We start from the raw sequence: 15,517 nt of genomic DNA, 5'->3' as shown, positions 1-15,517 counted from the left end.
AGCCTATAAAATATTCAAGAAGTACATGTGCTCAAATTTTTAGAATTAATTGCTAAGAATAGAGGTTGATATTTTCACAAACAACATTTTGCTAGAGCAGCTTGGGTGTGTTTTCTTGTATAGTGACTGGTTGCATCAGGCACTGGCAGCTGACTTGAAAGGAAAGAAAATACTCAGGTACTTTCAAGTACAAGATTGTTTTTGGTGTTCTTTGTAGCCTAATGAGAACTGTCCCAGAGACCTGTCTAAAATGAAGCCACTCAAAGTTTAGAACATAACCCTTTTATCTAGCACCTGTGACAATTTCATGTCTCTCTAAAGGAGACAGGAGGTTCAGAGCATTATTGGCCCTTTTAGAGGAAAAGGAGTGGGTAGGCACACCCAGAGGTAAGTGAACATCTTAACACATGGGAATGTGCTACTAGTACAACCAAGCCCACACCTGACATGCTCCAGATTTTTTTACAAAGAGACAATAAAGCAATGTGTAGCAAAACAAATAAATTACTTTTCCATCTCAAAAAGCAAGTTCAAAAATTGAAGGCACCTGTCCAGAAACCTGGTCTGAGCAGCTTCAAAGAAGTATACTTTCCTTTTCATGTTCCTTGGCTCCAGCCAGAAAGCTCCCTGCTTTCTACATCTCAGAAATGGTTCTAGATGGTATTTAGTTAGACTTGGGATCTTGTTGCTTGGGCATCTCTCCTCCATCTTCCAAATCCATCTCTGCAGCAACTGACATACATAGGACCTGGAGGTACCACGTAGTGGATGCTACAAAGAGAAATGTGAGTCAAAACTGAGAACAGGGGATCCCTGGGTGGCGCAGTGGTTTGGCGCCTGCCTTTGGCCCGGGGCGCGATCCTGGAGACCCAGGATCGAATCCCACGTTGGGTTCCCGGTGCATGGAGCCTGCTTCTCCCTCTGCCTGTGTCTCTGCCTCTCTCTCTCTCTCTCTCTCTCACTATCATAAATTAAAAAAAAAAACTGAGAACAGGTCAACTGAGCTCCATTCAGATGGCACTGAATGAGGCTGGCCAAAGGAACCATTCTGTTAAGCCTTAGAGTTAACAATTCCTAGTAAGGGATTGGGGCAAAACTGACTTGGAGAGTCTAAATGGGGGAGGGAGGTACAATAGCTAATCATCTTAAAGATCCAAAGGCTTACCCACAATCTTTCGGAGCCAATGAGGTCGTTTGTGTTCTGGCACCCTGATGATGAGGAAGTAAAAGGGCAAGCCTGAAAGGGCAATGCCAATGCCGATGAGGGAGTTGATGGTATCACTGTAAAGTGGCACGGCCACCAGGAAGATGGTACAGAGGCAGAAGACCATGGGGAAGAAAAGGCTGAGCTGGAGGGTACAGAGGAAATGATTGGAGGTCAGACTGCTCATGATTGGGCAGCTAGAGCAACAGTTTCCCCTGTGAAGATTGGAGCACTGAGCCTTTCCATCCCCTCCCCCCCCCCATCTCAACATGCTATGACCACTGAGTCCCAGGCAAAGGTTTGATTTTCACAAGGCCTTGTAAAAATCCCTTGGAGTGAAGATAGGATGGAGGTTGATTACCTTGAGGGGACGAGGCCGATTAGGCTCCTTCCAGCGTAGATAAAGCTGACCCACAATAGAGAGCCCCACAAAGAACCAGTAGCTGAAGCTGTAGTAGTTAATGAGCTGGAAGATGTCCTCCACACACAGGTAGATCAGTGCCATGATACCCTTGCAGACACAAGCCCAGGTCAGCTCCTTGAAGGCACACTTCCCTCCCCTTGATCTCCCACAGATCCAACCCCTTCTCAAGTCTTCAGCATCTCCTCACATCTGTCCTCTTCTGTTCCCACATGCTTCAGCCCCCTGAAGAGCTGTAGGCTCCAACCTACATTTCCAGCTTTTATCTCCTACTACCTAACTCCACACTGCTTTACCCCAGGACTTTGATACAGTTTGGGGTGTTTTAAGTAATCTCTACACCAGACATAGGGCTCAAACTCATGACCCCAAGATCAAGAACTGGCATGCTCCACTAAGTGACCCAGCCAGGGTGCCCCACTCCCCTCTCTGCATACTATTTCTCTTAACCTAAAGCCCATCTCCACTTTTTGCGACCTAACCTTAAAAATCTACTTCAAATGTACTTTGTCTAGAGGTGCCTGGGTGGCTCAGTCAAGTATCTGACTCTTGATTTCAGCTCAGGTTGTGATCTCATGGGTCATGAGTCCAAGCTCCCATGGCCTGCTCCACACTCTGTAGAGTCTGCTTTAAAGACTGTCCCCCTACCCCTGCCCTCTCAAATCTTTTTTAGAAACAAAACAAATGCACTTTGTCTAAGAAATCTTTCCTCCTTTACCTTCTACTCCTATGGAAGATCAGTTCTTATACATCATTTACATCATGGTAGTCATTTCATTACAATATATTCAGTGTACTTTATGCTTTATCCTAGGTGAGAGGGGGTTACCATTTTTTAGAGAAGATAGTTTTTCATATTATTCTTTTTTTTTTAATCATATTATTCTTTAGAGCTTTTGGGAAGCTAGAACAGTTGCTTCTACCTTTTTGTCTTTTTTTTTTTTAAAGATTTATTTATTTGAGAGGGGAAGGGCAGAGGGAGAGAGAGCCCTAGGCAGACACCACGCTAAGCCTGGGGCTCGATCTCCTGACCTTGAGACCATGACCTGACCCAAAATCAAGTCAGATGCTTAACCAGGCACCCCCCACTACTACTGTCCACATTTCTCCCACAGTCTGGCTTTTTATCCTTGAGGTCACTTACATTGAAGAGCAGAGCAGGTACTGGTGTGAACCGCTCAACATGAATCATGCAGATGGCATCAGGGAGATGGCCTTCTCTTGAGCCCACGAAGAAAAGCCTATTTTGCGTAAGATGAGAGAGGCTTGAGAAAAATGTGGGACACAGGGTATGACTGGTTCACATGCCTCATAGCCCTCCTGCTGTCCTCCCCTCCTTCAAAAGAGTTTGAATAATATGGAATGGAGTTCAATTTTGAGATTAGTGAGAACTGAAAGCTGCTGATGGAAACAAGAACAAAGGGGTTAATATAATCTGGGGAGTATGGTGACTAAACTCTGCGTCCTACCCTTCCCTGCCATAGCTCTTTACAATACTCCACCCATAAAAGACACCACTCATACCTAGAAGCAGCCACAATGGAGGCATTGAGGCCACCAAAGCAGGATAATGCAACTGCCAGTGGAATTGTCCAGTTGAAAATTCCAAAAATCTGGTCTGCAAAAGTCTAAGAGAAAGGAACAGAAAAGTCATTAACAGGACCGAAAAAGGATGAAAGGCATGGGCAAGCATGTCCCCAATGGCTCCTACTCTAACCAACCCTTCTTCCACAGCTGGGGTGGCAACCTTGTAAGCCCAGTATCCAAAGCATATATAAATATATATTTTTTTTTTATTTTAAGTAATCTCTACACCAAACGGGGGTCAAACTCATAAACCCAAGATTAGGAATCACACACTTGACCAACTAAGACAGCTAGGTGCCCCTAAGCGTACTCCTTACAAGGACTACCCCCTTTCCAAGACTTGCAGGAGCTGCAGTATTCCGAGAAGCCCACAAACACACCCTCAGCCATTTGCTAGTGAAAATCCTTTACCACAGCAACAGCATCACTGGCCAGGATGTCCCTCATGTCTAGCACGGTGTAATAGGCCACATTGGTCAAGATGTAGATGATGGTGACAATGGGCATGGAAATGCCAATGGAGAGGGGCAGATTCCTACAGCCAAATAGAATAATGCATACATTAGTCTCTGTCACATCCCCATCTTTGATACTTAGACTCTGCCAGCAATCCAGGGATGGGGCCTCCTGTACATTTCACCAGTGCTTTTTGCCTTTGAAACTGTGTACAATAGTGACTTCGTTCTTGAGTTCAGAAAGAGCATCAAGGGAAAGGAATATCACATTTAGAGAAAAGGCTAACCAAAAAGCAGAAAAAGGATTAGTGAAGAACTATGTCCCCACATAAAAGCACAGGAAACTGGGCAGGGGAAGGAGGTACTTTTTAATGTTTTGTTGTTGTTTTACATCCAACAGGATTCCTTAGCGTCAGGATTCCTTCTCTCAATTGTCAGCACTGGGAAATCTGTCTTAAGGTCGAGAAATACAAGAGAAAATAAGGCAAATTGTGAAATCCAGAGAATAAGGCCCTCATTAACAAGAACAATGTGTGTACCTAAATAAGCAATCTGGGAACTGTTTATTCTACCCCCTTACTCAATGTGAGAACCCTGGGTGCCATCCTAACCAATGGCCAAGAAAAAGACATGAAGACAAGGTCCCCTAGACCAATAAAGCTATGACCTTCATAAACATCCTGGGGCGGGGGGGGGGGGGGGCACACTCCAGTCATTTAGCTTCTGTCCAGTAGGTGGAAGCACCACCCAGGCCTCAGTCCCACTCCTAGGACTGCAACACTGGATGTGTGCCAAGAGGAGTTTATATTTTGACTTAAAAATTTACAGAAACTCCACTCCCTGGTAATCTTAGTTCCAAGAAACATTGAATTTTAGAGCCAGGAAGGGCTCTGGAGATCACATAATTCAACCCCCTCAATTTACAGATAAGGAAGCAGGCAGAGTTGGCTGGGGACTCAAATCAGTAGAAAGACAGGCTCCATGGGGCAGCCCCAGTGGCTTGGCAGTTTAGTGCCACCTTCAGCCCAAGGCCTGATACTGGAGACCCAGAATTGAGTCCCATGTCAGGCTCCCTGTATGGAGCCTGCTTCTCCCTCTGCCTGTGCGTCCGTGTCTCCGTGTGTGTGTGTCTCTCTCTCTGAGTAAATAAAATATTAAAAAAAAAAAAAAAAGACAGGCTGCAGGCCCTTTGACTCTGTCCAGTGCTCTTGTCACTGCAGGACTACAGAATAATTTAGAGTAACAAGGTTGAAGTAATGCTGTTAAATGCTGGCACAATACCACTATGTCAGTACAAACTGGAGACACCAGGAAGGGCTCAAAATAAAAACAGGGAAGTTTGGGGGCATCTGTGACCTAAAGTTACCTATGTGGGAATAGGGTGGGTGAGTATCAAGGAAAACCCGTGAGACAGCATGTGTGAACACATGGTACAATCTGCTGTAATTAATGCAGGTATGAGGGGCATCTGGGTGGCTCAGTGGTTGAGGTCTGCCTTGGGCTCAGGGCATGATTCCGGTCTGAGGATGAGTCCTGCATCAGGCTCCCTGTGAGGAGCCTGCTTCTCCCTCTGCCTTGTCTCTGCCTCTTTCTGTCTGTGTCTCTCGTGGATAAATTTTTAAAAACTTTTTAAAAAATTTTTTTGTAATGCAGGCATGAACAGCCAGATGTGAAAAGGCCTGCTGTTCTCATGGACAAGTTACTTCTCTGGGCTTTAGGCCTCCCATCTATTCAAGTGGAGCTGATAAAATCTGTCTCAGAGGTTGCGGTGTGCTATCTCAGTAAATGATAGCTACCCTTACTGCCATGGAAAATAGATGGTGAGATACCTACCTCTCGGGATTCTTGATCTCTTCAGTGACATAATTGAGAGTATCCCAGCCCGAGTAGGAGAACAGAGCGGAGTACAATGCCAAGGCAATGTCACCCATTGCAAATGACGAACCCTCAAAAGAATTCTCAAAGTGATTTGAGGCTCCTAGAATCCAGAACAGGGAAAAGGCAGAAGGATTAACAGCCTACCCCCCAGCTTCAAAGTGATCCAGAACAGGAGTGGAACATGACAGTAACAGCAAGTGAGTGGCTTAGAACACCTTTGGCAGCAAGGACACTGGTAAAAGAACAGGGAAAGGGAGAATGACCACTACAGTGATGGCTGCAATGCAGAGAGCAGCATGGGGATCTTGACAGGAAGGACCATGGTGGCTTTCTGGGGTAAGAAACCACTCCGGGACAGAAGTGATGTTCTAAGTGCAGCGGTTTGGCACCACCTGCAACCCAGGGCGTGATCCTGGAGACCCTGGATCAAGTCCCACATCAGGCTCCCTGCATGGAGCCTGCTTCTCCCTCTGCCTGTGTCTCTGCCTCTCTCTCTCTGTGTGTGTCTCTATGAATAAATAAATAAATAATCTTAAAAAAAAAAAGTGATGTTCTATCCTGCCCTGTAAGCTGCCCAATTCCTACCCCCTTCCCAACACCACAAAGAGGCTGGTACAGAATGGGGGAAGGGTAGGTCTCCCTATGCCCAGGGCAATGGAGTAGTGGGTAGGTGTTCCTACCTGAGACCTGGAGAGGAATAGATACAAGGGCAGGATACTTCCAAGGGCAGAACAATCAGCCACTGCATTGGGCTTGACAGTCTGCCTAAGCCGGCTCCCAGGACATGACAACTGTCAGCCCTTTTGCCAAGTCACCCTCCCAAATCCCCATTAACGTACTAGCTAGGGCAAGATACTTTATTCTGCAGCCTCAGTTTCCTCTATAAAATGGAAATAACGGCACTTAGCAAATGAGAATGCACAAAGGGCATTTAAGAAATGTGGCTCAAGGGATCCCTGGGGGTGGCGCAGCGGTTTGGCGCCTGCCTTTGGCCCAGGGCGCGATCCTGGAGACCCGGGATCGAATCCCGCATCGGGCTCCCTGCATGGAGTCTGCTTCTCCCTCTGCCTGTGTCTCTGCCTGTGTCTCTCCCTCTCTCTCTCTCTCTCTGTGACTATCATGAATGAATAAATAAAATCTTTAAAAAAAAAAAAAAAGAAATGTGGCTCAAGAAAATGCACAAGAGTTCATTGCTATTCCATCTTACCTTGGCCAAGTCTAATGATGCCTGCGATGATGACAGCGATGAGCGCCAACACTTTAGCATAGGTGGAGACATCTTGTACCCTCGTTCCCCACTTGACATAGGCACAGTTAATGAAGGTTAAGAGACCTGGAAAAATAACCCTGATTGGTGACTGACCCTACCACCCAGAGAGCCTTAGACTCCCAAGCATTATTTTCAGTAACAGTCATAGAAACACAGCCTTTGGCCAAAGACAGACGTGTTTGGGATTTGACCTGCTCTGTATTTGAAACCTCTGCCCAGCAAGTCCTCACCATTAGCATTCAAAGGCACCCGCTGAGCATCTGTGTAGGCAGCACTACACATACACACCCCGTAGCATTTACCCGGAAGAAAAAAACAAAGTAACTGGATTTGCTTGCATACAAAAGCACTCACCACAGCGGGAGGCAACTGGTAGCTATAAAGGATTAGTGATGTGTTCTGGTTGGCTCTGAAAAGTCACCTTCTCTCCCAGCTTTGCACCCCTTTACCTCCTGATGTGGACTCCAGGACTCAGCACTCTGTAATATTGTTAACCTTGACAAATCCTGTTGTGGCTTATCCAATGCCTGGGCCAGCAGGTCGGGACATGTGGCCAAGGATTGGAATGGGGGCCAGACTTCCTGCTACTGCCTGCCAGCTCAGCTGCTTGTTTTTGTACTTGGAAAGATTCTTGGAGCCAAGGTTTCTATAGAGTGGGGACAGCATTTTTCCAGACTAGACAATGCAAAAGAATGAGCCACAAGCATTCCTTCAGTCCTACTCTAGAGTGGAGGCAACCCTTTTACCTAGATAAGCTTTGGAAAAGTTCATGGATCACCCTGAGAGCGGGAGTTCTTAACCCAGGGCGCTTCCACAAAGCCTGAAATCCCTTGTAAATGGTTATTTACAAATGTCTAAAGTATATGCATTTTTCTAAGAAAAAAGTCCATAGGTTTTATCAGGATCTTGGAGAAATCCGTTATCCCCAAAAAAGTCCCATTGTACTACTTCAGAAGAAGAAATTCAAGAAGGGAAACCCATACATGCTGAGGTTGACCAATATCCTCAGGAGGTGGCAGGGGAGAAAGTGAAAAGAAATGATTCTGGGCACCTGAATGGCTCCATCAGTTAAGTGTCTGCCTTCAGCTCAGGTCATGACCTCAGGGTCCTGGGATGGAGCCCCAGGTTGAGACTTCCTGCTCAGTGGGGAGCCTGCTTCTCCCCCCTCCCCGCCCACCCCGCCCCTCTGCTCTCTCTCTCTCTCTCTTAAAAATAAATAAAATCTTTAAATATATATAAATACAAATATATATTTGTATATATATTTATAAAATATACATACATATATATATATATATATATATATATATATATATATATATATATAAAATTTGATTCTGAAACCCAGCTAAATGTTCCTCAATCCCCCACCAGCATCTGAAGCAGGCAGGCAGCTACACGAAGTGGCAGTCAATCACCTCACTGCTCCTGCCTTCCCAGCTCAACAAATAGAGCACCAGGAGGAGGGCTTAATCCTTTCAAGAGCTCCAAGGGCAAGGTCAGAATCAGCCTGCCTTCCCAGTGGAGAAGGTCTGGCACTGGGCTTGCCTGCTTCATGCCACCAACAGAGGAAGTGGTACTCCCTGCCTCAGTTCTGGCAGTGGCATGTCACTCACTGGCCCTAATCCTCCTATTTTCTTGTGTCCTGGCCTCACCACACACTGGCCCAGAAGCATCTTTATCCTGAGATGCAGGAAAGACCAACCTCGAACAACAGCTAGCTCCTCTTCTGTCGCTCGCTCTCCCTCCTTTATACCCCTCCTATTCTACTCGCTGCCCAAGTTCTTTTCTGCTCTTCTCTAGAAATGGCATTCTTGTCCTATACAATCACTTGTCTTTCTGCCTAATAAACAAGACAATAAACAACCAAACCTTATCATGGGGCTGGGCAAAAAATAGACCCATAATTCCTCAGTATTAAGTTAATAATTAAAGATACAAGCACACAGTCTCCACAAGCACCCCACAAAGTGATCTGTATGTCACCCTCCACAAATCTTTCAGATCTGTTGATCCTCCTCAACCACTCAGCCTTTACTCCCCACTGGACTTCAGTTTCCAGCCATTTAATAGCCCTCATGCCCCTTCTCTCCATCCTGTAACCTGTATGCCTTACCCTCGGGCTCTGCTGCCCTTACAAATAGGATCCGAGCCAGGTTTCTGAGTAGAAACACCAAGGATAGAGAGTCTGGGTGGCTCAGTCGGTTAAGTATCTGCCTTTGGCTTGGGTCATGATTCCAGAGCTGAGATCGAGCCCCACACATCAGGCTTCCTGCTCATCAGGAAGTCACCTTCTCCCTCTCCCTCCTCCTGATCATACTCTCTCTCTCAAATAAAATCATAAAAAAGGAGAGAAGAGAAGAGAAAGAAGAAAAAGAAAAGAGAAAAAGAAAAAGGAAAAGGGAAAAGGAAAAGGAAAAGGAAAAGAAAAAGAAAAGAAAAAACACCAGAGACCAAAAAATGGGGGGAGGCCACCTGGCTGGCTCAGTCAGTAGACCACGTCACTCTTGATCTCTTGATCTCGGGCTCATGAGTTCAAGGCCCACACCGGGGTGTAGAGCTTACTTAACAAAATGAAAGGAAATGAAAAGAGACAGCAGGGACAACTGATGCTGCCCTATTCACAAGTGAATGGGATCACCTCCTTGGGAGTACTGGTTAGCCCTCAGGAGAACCACAACACCAAAAGGGACTAGTTCTGGGTCCGAGTCCATCTGCAGCCCTTGTGCCACAAGGATCTGTTCTTGGCTTTGTCTGGGCACGTGGGCAGCGAAAAGGCAACTACTCATCCTTTACTACAATGAATTCTGAAATGAAAATACACGGATGGTCGGCATTTTATCCCTACTGCTTCTCTACTTGAATTCCACATCTATCCGCAAGTATCCCTCCTTTTACCCCAGTTCTTCTCCCTCCCCCACACCTGAGCCTTATCTCTCAGCCACTGACCCACCATCTCGCCCTGATCTACTCTCTGTATTAAGCACAGGGACTCAGTTTGAAGGAAGAAGGGAATCCTGTGGAAAGAAACCAGGAGCAGAGGCACTGCCTAAAGAGAGCTGGCCCTCACCTTCCCCAGAGCCCAGCTTCCTTCAGGGCCTCTTGGCCACAGAAGCAGGAAACGGGCATGGCAGGCAGCCCTGCTGACTGGGCTCTTTGTCCTCAACCCAGCGGATATAGCTGACCGGGGACCCCAGAGCCTGGCCTAGTGCACTGTTCTTGAAGCAGAGCCCAACCTCCTGCTTCAGGGGCAGGGAAAGGAGGAAACCACAGGGCTTGGGTAACACGGAGGCCATAGTGAGTCAACCTCAAGGACAGAAATGTCCTACACCCTCCTGCCTCTGGCTGTAATTCCACCTCCACCCAATACTGGGCCAAGTCCACAAGAACGTGGCCTTGGACCCTTGCCTCGGGTACAGTTCCATTCCTGCTTTGGAGGAAGAAGCTTTGAAGAAGACACTTCTATGATCATCTAAAGAGATGCTCCTGAGGGGCACCCGGGTGGCTCAGTCGGTTGGCCGTCTGCCTTCAGCTCAGATCATGATCCTGGGGTCCTGGGACCAGGTGTTTTGGGCTCCCTGCTCAGTAGAAAGCCTGCTTCTCCTCTCCCTCTGCCCCTCCCCGCCATTCATGCACTCTCTTTTCTCTCTCTCTCCCTCTCAAGTAAATAATACCTTTTTTTTTTAAGATTGTATTTATTTATTCATAGGGACACAGCTAGAGACAGAGGCAGACACACAGGCAGAGGGAGAAGCAGGCACCGTGCAGAGAGCCTGACGTAGGACTCGATCCCAAGTCTCCAGGATCACGCCTTGGGCTGCAGGTGGCGCTAAACCGCTGTGCCACCGGGGCTGCCCTCAAGTAAATAAAATCTTAAAAAACTAAAGAGAGAAAGAGATGCTCCTGCATGGTCATCAAACCTAACCTACATGGGCTCTCCTGGAGCAGGCGGCTAGTTCTAGCACTAAGGCCCAGCATCAGTTGCAGAACTAAAAGCCAGGAAAGCACCCACATATGTTGATCCAGAACAGAACAAAGCTTGCCGGCCTACTCAGGATCAGATGCCCAGATTTGGTCAAGATGCCCACACTAAACAGTCCCTGAAGAACATCAGACGCGCCATTCTTCCAGCACTGTTGGTTTTGTTTTTTGTTCTTTTCCCCCAGCATTGTTAGTTTTTAGTTTTTTTAAGATTTTATTTATTTAGGGCAGCCCTGGTGGCGCAGCGGTTTGGCGCCGCCTGCAGCCTGGGTTATGATCCTGGAGACCCAGGATCGAGTCCCATATCGGGCTCCCTGCATGGAGCCTGCTTCTCCCTCTCCCTGTGTCTCTGCCTCTCTCCCTCGGGCTCCCTCTTTAAAAAAAAAAAAAAGATTTTATTTATTTATTCATGAGAGACACAGAGAGAGAGGCAGAGACACAGGCAGAGGGAGAAGCAGGCTCCTTGCAGGGAGCCCGATGCAGGACTCGATCCCAGGACCCCTGGATCACGCCCTGGACCGAAGACAGGCGCTCAACCACTGAGCCACCCAGGGGTCCCTGTTAGTTTTAAATACATAGAATGTAACACATAAAACTTAGGCCACTCTTCAGTCTATTTTCTGTTTCAAATTCCCAAGGACTATAAAACCTCAGTACTTTATTTATGAGACAACTCGTTCCATTTTTGAAGAGATCGATAGCTCTTCCTTCCATAAGGCCAAAAACTGATGCTTCACAACTTCTACTCAGTAGTCCTAGACCTCTCCTCTGGAACTACACAGAATCCGGCTAAACCTGCATCCAAATAATGGCCCTTCTTATCATTAAAGATTAACATCCTGTCTTGCTTGAGGCTTTCCCCTTTCAGACTAAAAACCCAGTTTCTTTCTTCAGCCTCCTGTGTGACAAATGTGGCTTCCAGGCCTTTCACCACCATGGTTCTCCCCTCTGCATTTACTTCACTTCGTCAGGATGTTCCTTAAACATGAGACCCACTCAGAACATTCCAGACATTTTCACAGACTATGGGGTCTCAGTTTGAATTCATTGTCAACTGCAGTTCAACCTCAAGCTGATGAGCTTTTCTCTATCCCCCTTGAGGCCTATAAAAGTGATTTTTGTTTAAATCCTAAATATGAGACGTTAACCTTTATTCCTAGCAACTTACCTCTGTAAATTTTTAGACATTGTTTTCATCTACTAGAAATGGGATTTCCCCCTTAATTTTATCAGATACTTGAAATGCCTTCAATTTTGTGAAATCTGCAAATTTGATTAGCCATACCTTCTGGGTTTTCCCTGAAGTCAATGATAAAAATGTTGACTAGATAAGGGGCGCCTGGATGGCTTAGTCAGTTAAGCGTCTGCCTTGGGCTCAGGTCATGATCCCGAAGTCCCGGGATCAAGCTCCATGTCCAGCTCCCTGCTCAGCCCCTCTGCCCCTTCTCCTGCTCATGCTCACTCTCCCTCTCAGATGAATAAATAAAATTTTTTTTAAGATTTTATTTATTCATGAGAGACACACAGAGAGAGGGAGAGACACAGGCAGAGGGAGAAGCAGGCTCCATGCAGGGAGCCCGACGTGGGACTTGATCCTGAGATTCCAGGATCACACCCTGAGCTGAAGGCAGACGCTCAACCACTGAGCCACCCAGGTGTCCCTATGTGTTTTAAGATTTATTTTAGAAAGAGAACGCTCATGCATGCATGGGAGTAGGGGGAGGGGCAGAGGGAGAGAATCTTCAGGCAAACTCCCCACTGAGCATGGAGCCTGATGCAGGGCTTGCTCTCAAGACCCAAGAAATCCTGACCGGAGCCAAAACCAGGAGTTAGATGCTTAACCCAGGCACCCCAAAACTGTGTTGTTTTAAGCTACCCAGTTGGTCGTGATTTGTTACAGCAGCAGTAGAAAACTAATACATCACTCAACAGCTTCCTTTTCACAACCCTCCTGTTCTCCTAGATCTGGGAGATGCCTGGTGGTAATTCTGTCATTTGGGCTAATTTTAAATTCTTTCCATTTGCCTACAAGTGGCTAGTTGGAAACACTTAAAGCAATGGCATGCTTTATTTCTACTTTCTTAATTCTCGTCTTGGTTTTTCGTTGACCTCGATCTGTTTTTTACTGAACCTTTTCTAGGTTAGCAATCCTTCTGCTACGTAAAGTTAGAAGGAAAATGGACTGTGGCCTTCTTTCTCTCCACCACCTGTTATTACAGAACTAACTGCCCTCTCGCTGTTCTCACTCTGTATGTTGCCTCTAGAGCTTTTTATCCTGCACAGTCTCTTCCTCAGATCTTAGTTGATGCTGAGTACCAGCCTTTGGACGTTATTCCTGCAGTTCTGGGCCACTCCTGAATTTGGTCTTCATTATACTACTTCTCACTGATGAAGGATAGTCAGAAGAGAAATGCAGGCAGGGACAAAGGCCCTGAGAGGAAACCACACTGAAAAGGATTTTACCCCACCCTGGAAGGAGCTCTCCACCCTTTCCTACGTGATGAGTCGATGACAAAGTCTAATTGGATGACAGGTGTACAGAGGGTTAACTAGGTTAAAACAGCCTGCCAGCAAGCCCATAAAAACCCCTAGGCTTGGAAACTCCAATGGCGACCCATTCAGGTCCTCTCCCTCTTCAGGAGCTTTGTACTATCACTTTGCTATCACTCAATAAACTTTGCTTTGCTGCCCACCACTCTTCGCCTGGTCTACCTCTTCATTCCCAGGCCTTGTAACCACGAACTGCGGACACTGAAGGAGAAGGAAATCCTGTAACATCATCATTTCTTGTGTGTCTTGTTTCTAAAAATCTAAGCTTATCAAAAAGTAATGTGTTCAATCACATTGGTTTATTCACCTAATTCTCCTTCTCATCCTAATTAAGATAATTCTGAAAAAATAGATGAAAATTTCATTTTAGAGAAGCTTCTGGTCTTTTTTTTTTTAATCCCTACTTACAAGATTATGAATTCTTTTCCCTGAACTTTTCTGTAATGTCTTTGCCAAAATTTAGATTGCATTTCTGAGTAAATGCATCATTTCTTTTTCTGGGAGGTACAAACCTGGGTAGGCATAGTCACTTTCGCACATTTCCCCCAGTTATGTTCAATTAATAATAAAACAACAACAACATCCTTATCCTTTAGGAATCCATACTGAAGCCTTTACAGTTAAATGGTATGATTTCAATACTCCAGTGGGGATTTTGCTTTCTTTCTTTCTTTTTTTTTTTTTTTAAAGATTGTATTTATTTATTCATGAGAGACAGAGAGAGAGAGAGAGGCAGAGACCCAGGTAGAGGGAAAAGCAGGCTCTATGCAGGGAGCCTGACGTGGGACTCTATCCTGAGTCTCCAGGATCAGGCCCTGGACTGAAGGCGGCGCTAAACCACTGAGCCACCCGGGCTGCCTGGGATTTTGCTTTCAATATTCTAGTGGGGTGAAGGCAGGTGTTTGGAGTATAGATAACACAGTGGTGATTAATTACTCATGCTGGTGCTTGAACCCTGGAAGTTCATCATATTATTCACCCAATTTTTGTATGTTTGAAATGTATTATAATAAACTTTTACAAATTTATAGAGGTACTGCATCTAATGGAATGAAACTGATTTTAACAAAAGATGCTTGGGGAGCTGAGACTTTATCACTACCATATTTTTCCTTTTTGAACAAATTTTGTTGTTTTTTTAGGAAAGCAAAATATTTCTCCTCCCTCTGATCCAATGGTGTGCAGTCTATGCCCACAATGACATCATTCCTACTTCTTTTTCTTTTATTATTCTCTTGTTTTCTTCACCATGTTTCTTCCCTCAAGATGAGGAATTATTCTTAAAAATATTAATAAAATAAAATATGACGGGATGAGTACTGGGTGTTATTCTGTATGTTGGCAAATTGAACACCAATAAAAAATAAATTTATTATTAAAAAAATAAATAAATAAAATAATCTTAAAAAATTGTTAAAGGATGGGTTATTATTTTTTTACCCTTTTTTTTAAAAAAAAAAAAAGGATGCACTAAAAAAAAAAAAAAAAAAAGATGCACTATTATTATAGGAGAGACTTTCAGGAAAATTGCCCAAGGAGAACTTGAGAGCCTCTGACAGCACCATGTAGTTACTGTTCCCAAGATACAGGATTAACAAAGGCCAGTGTCTCTGTTCCCTAAGAGATCGGCCACATATCTGTGAGGCCCGGAGCAGAAGAGACTGATGCTAGTTAGCTGTGAGAAGAAACCCATTAGGGGACACCTGAGTGGCTCAGAGGTTGAGCACCTGCCTTCGGCCCAGGGTGTGATCCTGGAGTCCCAGGATCGAGTCCCAAATCGGGCTCCCTGCATGGAGCCTGCTTCTCCCTCTGCCTGTGTCTCTGTCTCTCTCTGTGTGTCTCTCATAAATAAATAAATAAAAATCTAAAAAGAAGAAAGAAAGAAAAGAAGAAAAGAAAAGAAAGAAAAGAAAAGAAAAGAAAAGAAAAGAAAAGAAAGAAAAAGAAGAAACCCATTGGCAGGCAGAGAGCTCGAGGCAGCACAGGGTGGTACTATTCATTCCATTTGTCTGAATGAAAAAAGGAAGAAGTAAAATCCTTTGACAGGTCTCTGTACCTTGGAGTACAGAAATTTCCCTCTCACTGCAGTCAAAAGAATCAAAATGTGACCTTGCCCAGAGGGAGCACGCATCATCTCATACTAGAACATACAGCAGATGCAAGTGGGGCTC

At 45.4% G+C, this 15,517-nt stretch overlaps 1 protein-coding gene across 7 annotated transcripts in view; it reads right to left on the bottom strand.

The window, feature by feature from the left end:
- Window positions 1–162: 162 nt before the first annotated feature.
- Window positions 163–15,517, bottom strand: part of SLC7A7 (solute carrier family 7 member 7) — a 75,322-nt gene continuing 59,967 nt past the window's right edge. For all 7 annotated transcript variants that reach the window (XM_055309156.1, XM_055309157.1, XM_055309158.1 and 4 more), the window contains 8 exons: window positions 6,753–6,878; window positions 5,501–5,645; window positions 3,624–3,747; window positions 3,150–3,253; window positions 2,770–2,866; window positions 1,566–1,715; window positions 1,166–1,349; window positions 163–771 (listed from right to left, as the gene is read on the bottom strand). In XM_055309156.1, the coding sequence (XP_055165131.1) occupies window positions 665–771; window positions 1,166–1,349; window positions 1,566–1,715; window positions 2,770–2,866; window positions 3,150–3,253; window positions 3,624–3,747; window positions 5,501–5,645; window positions 6,753–6,878 (1,037 nt within the window). In that variant the 3' untranslated portion in view covers window positions 163–664. The remainder of the gene's footprint in view (window positions 772–1,165; window positions 1,350–1,565; window positions 1,716–2,769; window positions 2,867–3,149; window positions 3,254–3,623; window positions 3,748–5,500; window positions 5,646–6,752; window positions 6,879–15,517) is intronic.

This window comes from Nyctereutes procyonoides, unplaced genomic scaffold (assembly GCF_905146905.1).
Source record: "Nyctereutes procyonoides isolate TBG_1078 unplaced genomic scaffold, NYPRO_anot_genome, whole genome shotgun sequence".
In the NCBI taxonomy this organism is placed as follows: domain Eukaryota; kingdom Metazoa; phylum Chordata; class Mammalia; order Carnivora; family Canidae; genus Nyctereutes; species Nyctereutes procyonoides.
The sequence above is the reverse complement of the archived record's forward strand: the minus strand, read 5'-3'. Positions and strand labels throughout refer to the sequence as shown.